Source organism: Euprymna scolopes, chromosome 18, assembly GCF_053919585.1.
Source record: "Euprymna scolopes isolate OS-2025 chromosome 18, ASM5391958v1, whole genome shotgun sequence".
Lineage (NCBI taxonomy): Eukaryota > Metazoa > Mollusca > Cephalopoda > Sepiida > Sepiolidae > Euprymna > Euprymna scolopes.
In genome coordinates this window covers 133,183,870-133,202,976 of record NC_136499.1, presented here as the reverse complement: position 1 = coordinate 133,202,976, position 19,107 = coordinate 133,183,870, and the positions used below count along the sequence as shown (strand labels likewise).

The 19,107-nt window shown below is 32.6% G+C and overlaps 1 protein-coding gene across 1 annotated transcript; it reads left to right on the top strand.

The window, feature by feature from the left end:
- Window positions 1-3,897: 3,897 nt before the first annotated feature.
- Window positions 3,898-15,667, top strand: LOC145297836 (uncharacterized). Its single transcript, XM_080144166.1, has 2 exons — window positions 3,898-4,154; window positions 9,979-15,667. Exon 2 carries the CDS (start codon window positions 12,105-12,107, stop codon window positions 12,975-12,977), a length of 873 nt encoding a protein of 290 aa, XP_080000292.1. The 5' UTR covers window positions 3,898-4,154; window positions 9,979-12,104; the 3' UTR covers window positions 12,978-15,667.
- The last annotated feature ends 3,440 nt before the right edge of the window (window positions 15,668-19,107 follow it).

Here is a 19,107-nt window from a genome sequence, read left to right as displayed (position 1 = left end):
TACCTCAGGTCCATTTATGTGAGTTGGGATAGAACACATGTTTCTATTCAGGATTCTGTTTGCTATTTGCCAAAACTGGTGGAAACCAAGCCGCTTCTCAGCTACTTTGGACTTGACGGACTGAGCATACACCTCTCTTGCATTCTTTATTACTTTTTTACAGAGGTTGCTGGCAGTCCTGGAAATTTCTTTAGTCTCAGTACATCTATTACATTGGAAGTAATTGAAAAAGTGATTTCTGTGCGCAATGGCAGCAGCACATTCTGGAGAGAACCACGGCTGGCTGTTAGGTTTTTGCTGGAATTTTATCGAGGATATGAAACGGTATATATCTACAATTAACCATTCCGGCAGGTCTGATACTATAGAGGATACATCCTTTTTAAACATGGAATGCAGAGGTAAATCTGATATAAATTTACGGAAGCTATCCCAGTCAGCCATAGAGTATCGATATACTGTACGATGGAGAGATACATCTGAGGACTTATTATATTTCATTTTTATCTTAACTGATACAACAGAGTGATCAGAAGATCCAAGTGGAGACAGAATGGAAGCTGAACACAGTTCAGGGCAAGTTGTGAGAAAAAGGTCTAGGAGACTTGCATACTGGCCGTCAGTATCGGACATACGGGTGGGTTCGTGAACAATCTGAGTGAGGTCATAAGCAATGGAGAGATCATGACAGAACCTCCCGTCATGATCGGTCTTGTTTGAGTGAGTTAACCATTCCACATTGAGAACATTGAAGTCTCCGCAAACATAAATATTAGCTGAAGGATAAGCAGATGGGACGTGGTCAATTTTCTTAGATATGCTTTTTAAGATAGTAACTCTGCTGTTGTGGGGGGCGATAGAGAGCAAATATAAATGCAGTAGTTTGAGCAAGTGCGACCTGGAAGCACATATAGGACAAGTTAGGATCTTCTCTGGAGATGTCCCTACCACATGGAAAGCCATCTTTTACATAGGCACATATTCCATGCTCATGGCGATCTTGGGGGTCAGAGTTGGAAGTTAAATTAGAGTATCCTTTAATTACAAACTCATCTAGGGAAATAGTCTGTCCAATGCCAGTTTCGCTTAGAAATAATATGTCTGGTTTAGTCTCCTGTAATTGGGTTTCAAGCTCTGGAAGGCTAGAACATAGACCACTAATGTTCGAGAAGGAGACATAATGGGGGGGTCTATGTTAGAAGTTGGCCACTTTCTTGGCCACTTTTTCGTTTTATTGTATATACTGCAAAATCCTTCATTTTCTCTGATGCACGATTGATAAGAACAATACTCGCTAAAATATTAAAATAGCCTTTTGTTGAATTCGTAATCATGATAAAATGCACAAAGACGTTCCAAAACTAATACAAATTGTGTAACGGACGACCGGACTTTTTCACACAAGGAACATAATAATGATTTACACCGTTTCGTTATGACCTTTTTATCATTGGAAATATTTGATTCAGATAATTAAGGAGAATAGTTTCCCATCTCCCTGGAAAATCTCATCAGTATGCCCTGTATTTAAGAATTCAGGTGATCGCTCATCCCCCTCTCAGTACAGGCCAATAAGTCTCCTGTGCGTCATGAGTAAGTTGCTAGAATCTGTGTTAAATACAGAAGTAATCAACCATCTCAACAAAAATAACCTTCTTAGTGACACTCAATATGGTTTCCATTCTGCTAGATCTACAGCAGATGTCCTTACAGTTATATCGCATAGGATTAGCAAATCTCTCGATGGTGGCAATCTTTCTAGGACAATTGCTCTTGACATATCTAAAGCCTTTGATAGGGTATGGCATAAAGGTTTACTTCATAAGATCGCTAGCTATGGTATAGCTGGAAAAGTCTTCTCAATTATTAAATCATTTCTTTCTGATAGGTTCATAAGAGTAGTAGTTGAGGGGCAAAAATCAGAAGCTCACAGTATTAATGTCGGTGTCCCTCAGGGATCCATCCTGGGCCCAACTCTTTTCCTGATCTACATTAATGATCTTCCAAATCATATCCTTACATCATTTGTAGACATTTATGCTGACGACACTACCATTTATGGTACCACATCTAAGACAGTAAACGACCAAGTTCTCTCCAATTCTCTCTCCTCTGATCTTGAGCACGTAGTACAATGGGGAAAGGAGTGGCTGGTTACTTTTAATGCATCTAAAACCAAGCTTCTCTCTTTACATCATCAACATTCTAATCCATATTTGTCATCAATTGAAATGAATGGCTCTCGTCTTCAGGAGGCCTCAAGTTTTGACAAGCTTCTGGGCTTGACCATTACTCCTGATCTTAAATGGAACACGTATATCAAATCTGTTGCCAAGGCCACTGGAAAAATGGTGGGATCTTTCTATCGATCCGGTAGATATCTCACTGCTGATGCTATTCTCTATCTATATAAGAGCCAGGTACGTCCAAGGATGGAATACTGTTGCCACATCTGGGCAGGAGCTGCTAGAAAGGACTTGTCCTGCCTTGATAGAGTTCAAAATAGGCTTCGTAGTCTTGTAGGAGATGTCCTTTTCTCTTCCCTGCAACCACTATCTCACAGGAAAGATGTTGCAAGTTTGTCTCTCATGTATCGTTATTTTCATGGAAAGTGCTCGACTGAGCTTCAATCTATGGTCCCCTCTCGCCAAAATTTCATAAGAAACACACGTCTAGCTGAAAACAAGTGGTGACCACCATGTAAAAATAAGTGGTGACCACCATGTAAAAAAACAAAAAACAAAAAAAAAACACTATCAGTAATTCCCCCACTCTTTATCTGTGCCTAAACCTAAACGTAGATTCCATGAACAAAGCTTCTTTCTTAGAACTGCACGCCTGTGGAATTGTCTTCCATTTTCCTGCTTTCCGGCTGAGTACAATATGGTTGTCTGCAAGTCTAACGTAAATAAGTTCTTGATGAGCCGCTCAATATGAGTTAACAAATTTACCGAATTTTCATTACAAATGATTACTATATTTTCCAATTTCTACTGTACACTCTTTAACCCTTATCCTTGAGTGGCCTCTTGGCCTTGATAATCTGGTGATGCCTGTGTAAAAAATACATATACATATGTATATATATATATATATGTATATATATATACATATGTATATATATATACATATGTATATATATATGTATATATATCTATATACATATATATATATATACATATGTATATATATATATATGTATATACATATGTATATATATATATATGTATATATATATGTATATTGTCCTGCCTTGATAGAGTTCAAAATAGACTTCGTAGCCTCGTAGGAGATGTCCTTTTCTCCTCCTTGCAACCTCTATCTCACAGAAGAGATGTTGCGAGTTTGTCTCTGATGTATCGTTATTTTCATGGAAAGTGTTCAACTGAGCTTCAATCTATGGTCCTCCCTCGCCAAACTTTCACAAGAAACACTCGTCTAGCTGTAAACACTATCAATAATTTCCCCCACTCTTTATCTGTGCCTAAACCTAAACGTAGATTCCATGAACAAAGCTTCTTTCTTAGAACTGCACGCCTGTGGAATTGTCTTCCGTTTTCCTGCTTTCCGGCTGACTACAATATGGTTGTCTTCAAGTCTAAAGTAAATAAGTTCTTGATGAGCCGTTCCATATAAGTTATCAAATTTACCAAATTTTCATTACTAATGATTACTATATTGTCCAATTTCTACTGTACACTCTTTAACCCTTATCCTTGAGTGGCCTCTGGGCCTTGATAATGTGGTGATGCCTATGTAAAAAAAAAAAGAAAAAGCCTTTTGTTGAATTCGTAATCATGATAAAATGCACAAAGACGTTCCAAAACTAATACAAATTGTGTAACGGACGACCGGACTTTTTCACACAAGGAACATAATAATGATTTACACCGTTTCGTTATGACCTTTTTATAATTGGAAATATTTGATTCGGATAATTTTACATTTAAATATGTTTTTTATATTTCTTAATTTATTTTCAATCTTTTCATAAATTGGACACACAAAAAAGTGAGCAATTATGTCGATTTAAGACGAACGAATTCTCAACAAACCATTTTTTTTCTACACACACACACACACAAAAAAAAAAAAAACGAAATCATCTAATTTTTTTTTTTTTTTCCTCACATTTTAATTTCCTTCAATGAAAGGTAGGGTTTCACACTTTTTCTTAGTTTTGGTATGCAGAATACGGACCGTCCAGAAATAACGATGTTATTATTTAGAAACACATTCTTTACTAGCGAGGTGGAGTTAACTATTCTGTACTTTTTCAGTTGACAATTTAATAAACAAAATATACCGTAACAAAGGAATTTAATTTGAAAATCCTTCCTAAAAATAACACGGTTCGTATTCTGAATTAGTTTGGTACTCGTGCAGAATACGGACCGTGCTGAAATAATAACCTTATCGATGCTAGTGTACTTATTGAACCGCGCTATTTTTAAATATTATTTTCAAGTTAAATTAATGGGTACGTGCAAAACGAATGCCGATGTTCATGCATGCCCAAATGAATAAATATTTTGACCCCCTCCCCTCACTTTACTTAAAAAATCACCAAAAATCAGGAAATTAACCAAATTTATTGAAATTTTCAATATTTATCAAATAATGATTACGGAATATATTGAACGAATTAATTTTATTTAACTCTTAGTGCAAATGTATTAATTTGTTTAAAAAAAAAAAAAAACCTTTACTAAAGTTATGGTTTTCAGTAGTAGTAAAAAAATAAAAAAATCAAAGAAATTTATTTTTCCTATTTTTTTATGAAAATAAAGCACCGTAAAATAAAACAATACAATTTTATTTTTTACAGGAACATTATGATAAAAACCCCTAAAGTATGTATTAATGAAACTCGAAAAAATAAAAAAAATTCTCGAACTACCGATATTATCATTGAATTAAACATTGTTTATTTAATATTTTCACACAAAACATTATAAAAGCAAAAAATATTTCTACTTTTTTTTTTAAATTACAGGTTTCACAAAATTTTTATATGCAAGATTTTAATATTTTCCTTGCTTGAAAGAATGTGAAACTTTCAGCGTAACATAATTTTAATATAATATTGAACAATTATTAAAAGAAAAAAAATTAATTTAAAAATAGGAACATAGAAAAATAATTAATTAAAAAAATGGAAAAAATTATACAAACGTTCAGAAAGGAATGTACGGATGCACGTCGGGGGGGACTAGCATCCCTCTTCCTCCCGTTTAATTACATGACGTCATTTTCACAGTCTTTCAACTGGCTGAAATTTTGGACTTCCGTATATTCCGTGTTTACAAAACTTCTCTTTGTTGTGTTTTGCGAACGGCAGAATAACTCGGTTCTTGGGCTAATTAATTTGTTTTGTACAAACAAGGTGTTTTTTTATTTTTTTATTTTTTTATTTAATTCAATATCTTAGGACTTTACTTTGAAATAGACCCAGAAAACTAATATTTATCTTTAAAAGGATTTTTACAATGAATTTATTTAACTTCAAAATTTAGCTAAATTGGTTAGCTCGCCGTGAAAACATTTTCCATAACTTTTTTTTCACGTGTACAAATATTTTTTTCTCTTTTGGAAATTAACTTTAGTCTATAATCTTTCAAATACAATCAAAAAATAGTCGGAAACCTACAAAAAAATTACGAAAAATCGGTTTTCAAAATTAGGTCCCCCTATTTTTGTTCGCCCATTTTTGCCCGTACCTATACATTAATGCTTTACGATATCCTTTTTATTCTTATATTGTTAGGTTAAAGTACAGAAGAGTTACAAAACATCCTCCTCTCCCCATGTTAAGAATGGCTTTCTAATTAATGTTATTATTTCTGCATGGTTCAATAAGTGCATCAGTACCATGTTATCATTGAGAAAGCCATTCTTACCATGAAGAGGAAGAGGTTGTTTTGTACTTTCATCTTACAATGTAATACATGAAAGGGTGCTTATGCAGAATACAGACTGTGCTTAAATGATAACCATATTATTTAGCGAGCCATTCTTATACGCATGGCCAAAACGAAAGGAGGGAGTAAGTATTTTTTGATGGAGTCTCTCTTTAAAAATCTACCCAAAATTAAGTAATTATCCAATCAATACGAAATTTTCACCAATTATTAAGTGAAGGATGAACTTAATAATGGTGTACTTTTCTTTTCGTGATATATATATATATATATATATATATATATATATATATATATATATATATATATATATATATATATAGTTTTGGGGGGGTGCGCCTAATAAACTATATATCTTTATTATTGCGTACAAATATGCTTAAAACAATTAGCCAAAACTGAGCAAAATATATTGTATTGTGGGGAGGGTGAAGATTGTAACTAAAACAAGCAAAAAAGCAACTGTGCACGTATCAGATTTTAAGGTTGAAAATCCGAATTTTTAATGTGTTTTATTTTTAATCTTTTGTGTTTTGAAGTTTGAAATTCATTGAATATGTTAATAATAATAATTATCTTTCAGATTAACAAAAACAAATTATATATTTTCATTATTTTTGCGAAAAATACTACTTTTAAATCTTTGAAAAATAAATTAATAATTTTCTTTTAGTGAACTCAATATTGCTAATATACCATTAAATAGGAAATACTTTGAAGAATTGATACCAAAAAAGAAACAAAAATCGATAAATAACTGTGCATTTTGCTAAAGATATGATAATTTCCTTCAGAAATTTCTTTTTTATTCACTTATGGTGGCCCAACCGTGATACTAGATGCAAGAGTTGTTTTCAACACATAAGACGCCTAGCATTCCCAAAATGGTCACTCATCTGGTACTGGCCAGCCTCATCGTTGCTTAACTTCAGGGGTCATGTAGGCAACAAATATATATATATATAGAGAGAGAGAGAGAAAGAGCATTTTTTCTCTATGGCATATTTCATTAAATAAAATAAACGTTTTTTGTATATTAATTCTATTTTCGATCGGTTCTAACTTCCGAATAACAGCCTTTACTTCTGGTGGGAACTGGCTGATGTAATTACCATGTTCATCATAAGTCTGAGTACTTTCTAATCCTTCAGGATTCATCATCAGGGATGAATTAATCTAACTGGTTTTGAACAATTTATAAAGTTTTTTTTCTTCATTGCTTAATTATTTTATCCTTTTTTCGCATTGGTTAAAATTAACAGCATCCTGAAATGTTTGTGAAACTATTAAAATAAATAACTCTACAAATACTTCAGGATGTTATTACTATTTGCTAAAGTTTATTTTATTAATAGAGGGTTTTTAGATTGTATTATTAATGCTTCTAGTATTTCAAGTTTCCATTTATTATTGGTTTGTTCAAGTATAGATGTTTGTCAACTAAAATTTTCCTAAATTGGGACAGAGGACGGGAATGTTGGTTAGTCAAGTGATGAAATATAGCGCTGTTATGAGAGTGATGCATGGTTACTCTCCTTGACAAAGTGGTGGTAGTCAAACCTATATATATGCTGTCACTTTTATTGTCAGAGGCACAGTCTCCCAATAGATTTAATCAACTTATTTTCTTAATCTTTCTACAATCTCCTTTCATTTATATCAAACATAATCCCATACAATTTATCCAGAATCTTTCAATTAAATCCAAATATTCACCAACTAAAATCTTGATTCGACTAATAACATCAGCACCTATGAAACTTTTAGTAATATGATAGTTATACCTTTAGATACTTCTATATCCAACCTATCTTAAAGTTAATCTTAGCAATGATTATTTTATAGATCAAATTTGATTTACCAAAGTCGCATGCATTTAAATTCTGAAACATAAACCTTATTTTCAATATTTTAATCTCTAGAAAATTTTTTTTAAAATTTTTATTACTAATTATTTATTTAATCTGCTTGCTTCAGACTCTCTAACTAATACTATCTTTATTCTATACTAGCAGTTCAGCCCGGTTTTGCTCGAGCCCTATGTACGGGTCATTACTTTATGTGTATATGTTAAAAAGTTTGACTCATGTCGAGGTAACCTACATCTAAAATTTCAAGTGTTTAGACCCAAAATTGGCGGAGGAGTTTAGTAGAGTCTACAAAGGTAAAATCTTTCAACTTTGACCTTTTGGCGGCAAAATTTTTGCCCAAAAACTGATTAAAAAGATTGCTGCATGTCTGAATACCCTTTATAAAAAATTTCAAATGTTTAAACTAAAAATTGGCGGAATAGTTTTCTAGAGACCGCAAGGGTCAAATCTTTTGAACTTTGACCCCTTGGTAGCCAAATTTCCGGACAAAAAAACAATTAAAAAGCTTGCCCTATGTCTGAATACACTTGATGTAAAACTTCAAATGTTTAGACCAAAAATTGGCTGAGTAATTTGATAGAGACTGCAGAGGTCAAATTTTTTTAAACCTTGATCCTAATTTTGCCCCCTTTACATTTATTATTTTGGCCTCAAATCAAATTAAAAAGCTTAATCCATGTCCAAGTAACCTACATCTAAAATTTCAAGTGTTTAGACCCAAAATTGGCGGAGGAGTTTGGTAGAGTTTTCAAAGGTCAAATCATAAAACTTTGATCCTTTGACAGACAAATTTCTGGCCAAAAACTGACTAAAAATATTTTCCTAAATCTCAATACCCCTTATCTTAAATTTTGAGTCTGTCAACTGAAAATTGACAGAGTAGTTAGGTAGGGAAATGTACACGCACAAACAAAAAATTCACTTTTATAGATATATAGATTATTATAGATAACTCTGATTTTATATTTTAGCTCCATTATGTAGATTCTATGTATGTATATTTTTCACCCTATCCTATTATTTATTTAGTTCTTATCTTGTTTAATTTATTTAACTTTATTCTAATTTTGCTATTAGTTTTGATCTGACATATCTTTTGTGATATTACTTTATATTATTAATTTTTTATATTAAACTTAAGCCAGTTAAAGCAAAACTTAACAGATTTTAAATTAAATTTTTAATTTCTAAATTCACATTTAATTTCGACTTTTTAGATGTTTTTTAAGATGCTTTTTTTTGCGAAGAGGAGTTGCGTCATTCAACACAACTCTGCTTCTGATGCATATTCATGAGAAGGTTTGCTTTCTTAGAGTTTCACATTAATGTCTGCAACAAAGAGATAAAATTTTCATAAGTTTAGTCATCATAACAATGCAATTCACAATCCACTCTAATTCATTCAGGCAGAATAAAAAAAGTAGAGACACTAATTTTTAATGTCTCTTGTAGTTTTGTTTTCTAAACTGAATTCTCTCTAGAAGTTTTGAGATGAATCTGATGATTTTAATGTATAAATAAAACAGACATATGTGTGTGTGTGAAAATATTTAATCAATAAACTCTTAAACTCTGAAATTAACTGGAAATAAAAATCATACATCAAGAATGGTTTATAATGATGAGAACCATTGTTTGGATGGATGAATAATGTGTAAAGAAATATGTTAGCAAGTTCAAATGATAAATGCTCATTTCAACTTTCTCACAAATTTCTATTACTTTTCACATGTGCAAATTCATAGCTTGAAGAGGTTCATTTTAATCTTATCTTTCTGTCCATAGCTCAAACAGTAGGAAGCACAGCTTTAGCACTAAATGGTTTGGTTTCCATTTTAGCACACATTTTATAAAAATCTTTTGAAATCAGTACTGTATATTAGGTACAGTATAATGTTCAGTGGAGAATTGACTCTAATAATAAATACAAACTCTGCATGAATTAAAATATATCATACTTCGGGGTAATTGCACCAAATCCAGGAGTAATTGTGCCAACTAAAAAAAAGCGCTCTTTATAAGCGTGGTTGCCAAAAGACCACTTTTAGCTAGTTGGCGCAATTACCCCAAAGTATGGTATTTAAACGTGTTTTACAACTGGGCAAAGCCGCAGCCCCCTCCTTCCGAAAGTGTAAATACTTATGAATTGGGATGTAAATAATGTAATTTCGTTTTGTTTTTTACAGATGTTCCTGTGTTTGGATATTTAATGGATTCTTATTTTCTGGCCGAATAAACCTGAAAAAAGTCATAGCACATTGAAACATTGTGAATACGAATCACAAACAACAGATTCTTCTTCAAAACATAAAAAAACTAATGCAATGAATATTACACAACTTAATTTCATATATGTAATTACAACTTTGTTATTATAAAATATATCAATTTCATAAATATACAAATCAATTAGCACTTGTCTATGGATTCACTGATTAAATGTGATATCACAGTCAGCACATCAGCTGCATATCCTTCACTTGATTTCATAATAGAAAAAGTACTTTTTGATTGCAATAACAACTAAGGAATTGCAACAGTGAGTCCTGTATACTTTTTCTTTTCATTGAACATTTTCATAACTTGTGCATCTGTTATCATTCTAATGAAAAAACAGTTAAATACAAAAAATTTAACAATCATTTTAAAAATCAGACATTTCTGAACAATAGAACCACACCTTGTAATATTTTGTATTTCCTTTTCATTGAATACTTTCAAAACTTGTGAACGTTAAATTAATTAAATATATCAATTAGCACCTATCAATAGATTTACTAATGCTGTACCATATCACAGTCAGCATGTCAGCTGCAGATATTTCATGTCAAAATATATATTTCTCTTATTTTTGTCGACAATTTCTTGTTTTGTTACAGATGGAATTTGACATATGTTGACATCGGGTTAGAATCAGTGACTTAAACTCTACTAATAAATAAATGAACTGATAACTAATGTGGTATTAGCTATTTGTAAACTCATGTTCAGTAGTATCATTTGCAGTATATATTGCATTTATAAATTATATATAAATGATGTTGAGAATGTTGATAGGCCGTTAAACCAAAACAAAAATTGCAATCTTATGTAAAGAAAAATAAAACTTGAATTTTAATATATATATATATATATATATATATATATATATACATATATATATATATAAATATATACTAGCAGGCTGTCCAGTGTTGCCTGCTTACATAATTCATACAGAAACTGAGACATGTGCATGTGAGTATTATGTCTTTTCTAAAGAGTTCACTTTGTGTAAGTAAAAAGAGAAAATACTCAAGCTGAAATCAAAATCAAAACCTAAAAAGAGTGAGTCAAGTATGATAGCCATAAGGCCAGCTTGACACGATCTAGGAAGTGTTCTCAAACCTACTTATTTTTAACTTAAGGAATGTCATGTGAACCATCCATGCATGCCCATTCATGAAACAGAAAACAGAAAAATCTGACGACCCCCCACACACCAATTTTTCAATTTTGACCCCTTAACAGCAGAATACTTTCAAAGCTTTAATTTCTCAACATATCATTTGTTGTTGTTTTAAGGTAAAAAATGTAAAGATCCAAAAAGAAACAGAAAAGAAACATAAATAAGTAAAAAGATAAATAAATATTCATTTGTATTTGAAAGAAAAAAATTTGAACAATTTCACAGAAATGCAAAATTAAGAAACATTCATGTAAAAACTCTACACAATACCAAAGAAATACAAAATTTCTAAATAAAGAAATTCATTTTTAAAAGTTTCAGACAATTCAACAAAAATAAAAAAAAGAAACATTCATTTAAAAAAATTCCACAATACTACAAAAATACAAAACAACAAAATAAATAAACATTCATTTTTAAAAATTCTAAACAATATAACAGAAATGGAAAGGAAAAAATAAAGAAACATTCACTTTAAAATTCCAAACAATTCAACAAAAACATGAAATAACAAAATAAAGAAACATACATTTTAAAAAATTAGAAACAATACAACAAAAATAAACATTCATTTAAATATATTCCATACAACACCACAGAAATACAAAATACAAAATAAAGAAACATTCATTTTTAAAAACTCCACACAACACTACAAAATACAAAAAGAAATATTCATTTTAAAATATTCTGCACAACACTACAAAATATAATAAACATTCATTTTAAAAAATTAGAAACAATACAACAAAAATGCAAAATAAAAAATAAACATTTATTTAAAAATATTCCATACAACACAAAATACAAAATAAAATAAAGAAACATTCATTTAAAAAAAAAACTCTGCACAGTACAACAAAAATGGAAACTCAGAAAACTGCAGTAAAAAAATATTCTTGCAAAATTTGTGACGCGTCATTTAAGAATCAGACAACTTTAGTTGGACACATGAAAAAACACACTGAATCAAAAAATTTATACTCCTGTCAAATCTGCGACTTTTCGGGTTCAAGCAATTCAAAACTTGTGCAACATCTACGAACACACACTGGCGACAAACCGCATCCTTGTAATGTGTGTGACGCATCGTTTGCACAGAAATCAGCATTGGTTTCGCATCTTCGAACACACTCTGGTGAAAGGCCATATTCATGCACAGAATGTGGTTATGCATTCACGCAGAAATCAGCATTGGTTTCACACAGGAGAACCCACACTGGTGAACGTCCATTTTCATGTCAAGTGTGTCACGCAGCATTTAGTCGTCGTGACACATTAGCGGCACATGTTCGAACACATACTGGTGAAAAGCCTTTTGCTTGCGACGTATGCGGAGTTGCATTTAGTGAGAAATCAAGCGTTTTCAAACATATGCAGGTGCACTCTGGTACAAAGCCTCACGTGTGCACTGTTTGTGACTCTTCATTCTCGCAGCGCAATCGATTAGTTGCACATATGCGATTGCATACTCAAGAAAAGCCATACGCTTGCCAAGTTTGCGCCTTGACATTCAGCCGTGCTGATATTTTAGTGGCACATAGTCGAACACACTCTGGTGAGCGTCCATATTCCTGTCACGTATGTAACTTGTCGTTTAGTCAGAAGAGCACTTCGGTGAAGCACATGAGAACTCACACTGGGATAAAACCATTTAATTGTGAAGTATGTGGCTCTTCCTTCACACAGAAATCTGGTTTTGTTAAACATTTGCAAAAGCATGCGTTAGAAAATTAATTGTTTTTTGTTAAATAAATTCAAAAAAGTTGAAGAGCTATGAAATCATACTGAAATCTGCTTTGAGTTATTTCAAGATATTTTGAAATAAATAGAATTCATCTCAATATTTAAAAAAAAACATTGGCAGATACAAGAGTTGTTTCAAAAGTACAGCCTTGTACTCTTTAACTCAAAAACTTGAAGAGCTACAAAAACTGGAGCAGTACCATTAAAACTAGCAATCTTTTGTACTTCAGAATTTATTTTTTTACATAGTTACCACTATTCTTCAATGCACCATTGCTAGAAATTCAGTGATGCGTCTTTGCTTCTGACACACATCCAGGAGAGGTTGCTTTCTTAGTGTTTCACACCACCAATATAGGGAGTGGTACCATTAAAATGAATGATCATTTGTTAAACATTTGTTAGTAAATTAATTATTTTTGTCAAATAAGTGCTTTCTCTTGCATAGTAAAATCTGCTTTGAATTATTGCAAAATATTTTTTTTAAAAATTGAATACATCACAATATTTTAAAAACATGGATATATAAAAGAGTCGTTCCAAAAGTAAAACGTCCTATTTTTTAACTCCAAAAGTTGAGCTGCGAAATCGGGATTGGAACAATTACAACAAACATTTTTTTTCATATTTTTACATAGTCACCATTATTCAAAATGCATTGTTGCCAGGAATTCAGTGACGCATCTCTGCTTCTGACAGACTTCCATGATAGAGGTTGCTTTCTTAGTGTTACACCTCCAATATCTGCAACAGAGGGCTAAAACTTTCAGATCATGAATGCATGTATTCAGTCATCGTAACAATGCAATTTGCAATCCCTCTGATCTATTCAGGTGGAATAAAAAATAGAAAGCATTATTTTGGAACACCCTTTGTATTCTTCATCATCATCATCATTCTTAATTACAATGTATGGCTTTATGCATTGAGAGGCATTACTTTTCGAATGACCCTGGTACCTTTTTCTCATGGGGCCCTGATCTACTTCATATTAAAATAATTACTATCAACAAGTTTTAATTGTATGTAAGATGCCAAGTGTGTTCTGACCCTTTTATACTTGTTTCATATCTTTATAGTTTTATCGATAAAGTGATATCATTATTGAGGATATTGTTTAGTAACAATATCTACTGCATATGATACTCCTCTTTGTTCTAGTTTTTTGTGACGTCATCTGTTATGGTGACATTTTTGAAGCCATGTTAAAAACGAACCAAAAAATATAATATGATGTAGGTTAGTAGAAAAATAATGAGAGAAAGCATGCAAAAGGCATTCAAATATAAGATGATTAATCAAGGTGTGAACATGACTGATACAAAGGACCAGACGCAAAAGTCAATGTCTATTGTTTGCAGAGAGTTTTAGGATGAGTTTTGTAACAGTTTATGCTTGTTAGGGACAGTTTATAAAGTGTCGAGTTTGCAACAATGAATCAAGTGTGTTTAAACAAGCAGCAAAATTCCACCCTTTCATTATTAAGGTCCGTAGATTCTGTAGAGCCTTCTACTTTAATAATTTCTTGTTTTGGACTGATAGACTTTGGAATTCCCTCCCTGTTTCTCGAGTTTCTGACTGTTCTAACCTGAAGAAGTTTAAATGTAATGTGAACAAATATCTCACTGATTAACTGTGCACAGTCACATTTGACACAACTACAAATAGTAGCCGCTTATGTTTTAAGTGGCAATATGCCTTGTTTAAGGTGAAAGAGTAAAGAAAATCACCCAAAATTAACTTTATTTGAAAACATTCAAACAGTTAATAGAGAGCGGCCATATTTCTTAATGTGTGTGTGTGTTTGTTTTCAATCCAGTAAAATTTAGCTATTAATGTTCGTTTTTTTTAATGCAGTCAAATTTAGCTGTTAATATTTGGGAAATTCAGAAATTATTTCACACCAGAACATATTGAAGTAGCGACCTTTGTAGTTTACACACAATAATTTTTATTTACATACTATTTGGTTCTGCAGGGAAAATTGTAATGACTACAAAAACGACTTGCCTCAGAAACGTCCACTTGTTATTGTGTTTTATAGGCTCCATTTGCTTAACAATAGAAAACAAAAATGCTGACACAGTTGATTTTATGCTCAACTGTCACATGAAAGCAATGTGAATTCTTACCGTTTCTATGCAAATTAGATGATCCTTGGCTGCATAAAAGAAAGAAAATATGGGAGTTGGTTTGAAGAAGGCAATGTAGCATATGTAATGCATTGATGGATTATTTACTTGGTTCTATATAGAACGCTAAAGGAGATAAAGAAGAAAATTCAAGGTTCATTGGCAGATTTTGTTGACAACAAAGTGAAGCAATATTCAAAAACAATTATTAATTTTGAAAACAACTTTTTTGCTTTGTACAATCATATTGCGTTAAATTTCTAAAAATTGATGTTCCCTTTTTATGACACAACCTTATGTTATTATCTGCATGTTGTGCTTGAACCCCCTGAATCTGTTAGGAAGATTCTATTTGAATGCTTTAAGAGTGTGAGGACAAACTCTAACATTCAGGGGTGTAAATCTAAAAGCTCGTTTTTGAAAATGCAAATCTACAAAACCTTCAAACAAATACTTTGAAAATTTCTTATTTTTGTCAATATTTTATTGGCCAGTTCTTTACTACTGAATGTATCTAACTAGTTTGATATAAATAAATGTTTACTTACATTTTTTATTGGTTTTTCTTTCACTTTCAGTCAGCCAGACAACAACAGCCCCCCCCCATCCTTTATGGAAGAAGAAACCAGAAAACTTTATACTCTAATAGCGTTTTCATATGATTAATTATATTTAGAATTCCTTCACTGTTTCACCGACTGTTAATATGCACAAATTTAAATGTAATGTTAACAAAAATCTTGTTATGCAACTCCCCACCTTGGATGTTCCCTATAATTTTATTTTCTGGATCACAGTAGCTCTAACATCTCAGTGGTAGTATTGTGTTTAAAAAATTTGCTTGCCAACCAGAATCCATGTTGTTAAGAGACAGACCCCAGAGTTATAGTTGATAATGCTAAACCAAAATCTCCCAGAACTTGATAAGCAGACCAGTTCTCAAACATTAAGTAAAAAGGGCATGTATAAATTTTTATTACACAAACCCGATATTGTAACTTTTACTTACAAAAAAAAAAAAAAAACAACTGTCAAATTTTTGCTTAAGTGCTCCTTACAGGTTAAACATAAGGCATTAAATACTCAAATTACAAGGCATAAAAACAAAATTTATGACATGATCTACACAAAGCATAAGGCATAATATGCAGAAGTCATATGATAATAGCATAAGGCAAAATATGCAGAAATCATAAACATAAGATACATGAAGTATAAGCCAAAATATGCACAAATCATAAGCATAAGATACATGAAGTATAAGGCAAAATATGCAAAAATCATAAGGCAAAATATGCAAAAATCATAAGCAAAATATACACAAAGCATAATGTATAATATACACAGAACATAATGCATAATATGCAAAAAAACAAAGCATCATATGTTGAAAACATAAGAAAAATTATGCCCAGACTACAAAGACATAAGGCATGATATGCATCAGTTAAAACTAAGCCTAACCATATCCCTAACCCTAATCTGAACGGTAACACTACATGACAGAAGGTATATTTCTGTAATATGTCTTCCTCCTCTTTACAACATATGAATCAGCTAACCACAACCCTAACTCAAACCCTGGTATCAAGCCATAACCCTGACCATAATCCGAACCATAAATCTACACAACAATGTGGAGGCATATTCCTGTAATGTTTCTCTTTTGTTCAGTAAATATGCATCAGATAATTCGTACCCTAATCATAGCATGAACTCTAATTTCACAAACAAGAGGAAAGCATATTCCTTTAACGTTTTTCTCTTATTTAATATATACTAGTGGAGGGTACCCGGCGTTGCCCGGGTATTTGTAGGTGTGTGTATTGGGGGTGGGGGGGGTAGATCAAAACAATGGTCGGGTGTTTGGAGGTGTAAAATAAAAAATAAAAAGTTTTAGTAGTAAGGTGGGCTTGACACGAAGGTGGAAAGGAAATGGGGGAAAAACGAGACATCTAACCATCTCGGCCACGAGGGGAGAGGAATTGATAAGCATGTTAAGTTAACGTTTATAAATTGAAATTGCCAGGTGCGAGGAAGTTAAATCGCGTGATGTTTGACCTTGAGTTTTACTGCAAAGCGAAAGAAAGCTGCGGAAGAGGTTTGATTGACATGTGACTGCTTAATGAGGTCATCGCAAAAGAGAGTTATGACAACGTAAGCAATGACTAATCAGCAGTGAATATTTTTAGTGCGGAACAGTGTTTAATGATTGTTTTTTTGGAGGGAAGGAAGGAAAAGCGGCTCCTCTGTTTATTATTAGGAGAGGAGTAATAAAGCAATTGATATGACGGAGGAGCCGACATTGACCAAATGTTTGACTATTTGATTCGCCTTTCGCTTTTTTTATGCCGTAAAAAGAAAGCAACATACGGCGATCCAAAAATGTGGAATATTTAACTTTTCAAAGTCGGGCAAATTAAATAGACAGGCGATCTCTGTTGTTAACTCGTAGATATTATGATTTAGAGGTGATATAAAAAGTTTTAAGAATGAGCGATGCCCCCCTCTCGAGAACCAACCGGAAAAAAGCTTTTTTGCGGACATACACAAAAATGAACACACACACAAACACACATTTTCGCTTTTATATATATATAGATGCATCATCTAACCCTAACACTCATCCTGTTATTAACTTCACACACAAAAGAGAAGGCATAGTCCTGTAATGTGTACTTCTCTTTCATCACATATGTATCAGCTAAACCTAACTCTAATCTTAACCATAACCACATATATAAGATAGAAGGCATATTCCTTTAATATGACTTCCTCTTCATTACATATGAATCAGGTAACCCGAACCCTTATCCTGACCCCAAGCTTAATCCTAAACCTTGCTCTACATACAAGAGGAAAGCATATTCTTGTAATGTATTCCTCTTGTTTATTATATAAGTACCAGCTTAACCGTAAATTCTTTTTTTTATAATATTTAGTGAAGCATTCAGAGAAGCATGGAGTGAAGCATGTTACAGGAGAATATGTTTCAAGTATATTTGTACCCTCACTCTCTCTTCCTCACTCTCTTTCTCACTCTCTCTCTCTTTCTCGCTCTCTCTTCCTTACTCTCTCTCTCTTTCTCACTCTCTCTCTTTCTCACTCTCTCTTTCTCACTCTCTCTCTCTTTCTCACTCTCTCTTCCTTACTCTCTCTCTCTTTCTCACTCTCTCTTTCTCACTCTCTCTCTTTCTCACTCTCTCTCTCTCTTTCTCACCCTCTCTTCCTCACTCCCTCTCTCTTTCTCACTCTCTCTTCCTCACTCTCTCTCTCTTTCTCACTCTCTCTTCCTCACTCTCTCTCTTTCTCACTCTCTCTTCCTTACCAGCAATAAAAATCGTATCCTAGTAATTAAAAAATTAGCAGATGTTGAAAAACTTTCTACTCTAAAAACTTATTTCCTCAAGAACACTTGCTTTTTGACTTCTTTTTCTACCCCTTGTTTCCCTAACTACCAATATGCAGAAATGTAAATGTAATGTGAATAAATATCTTGCAGCACTACTCCCTATGTAATATGTCCCTATAAATCTGTGTCCTCATCCACAGCACCCCCCTTTCTTTACTCTTTTTCACCTCAAACAAGGCATATTGCTAATTGAACTTAAGAGGTCACAATTTGACATTGGTTCTAAAAGAGGACTGTCAGGAGTTGAATGCTGAGATTACTGTTAGCATTACATCTGAATTTTTGCATGTCAATACAGTATGTGAAGCAGGAAACAGGGAGGGAATTTCAAAGTCTAGCGGTTCTGGATATGACCTCAAACTATATCCAGTGGTGAGGCCCCAGTTTGCGGACTTTGAGGAGTGTGAAGTCACCCTTTAATTGGCATTGCTCCCAGGTCCACTCTGACCCGGAGTGGTAGTACCTGTTAGGGTCCCAACTATGGGTTAAATAGAAACCGACTTGAAAACAACAAATATATTCTATTAAAAAATTTTCTTCAAAATCTTTGAATTCGGCATTAAATAACCTGAAAAAG

Bases quoted from the DNA above. Each gene is read 5' to 3' on its own strand.
- LOC145297836 (XM_080144166.1), top strand. From the start codon at position 12,105: ATGGAAACTCAGAAAACTGCAGTAAAAAAATATTCTTGCAAAATTTGT.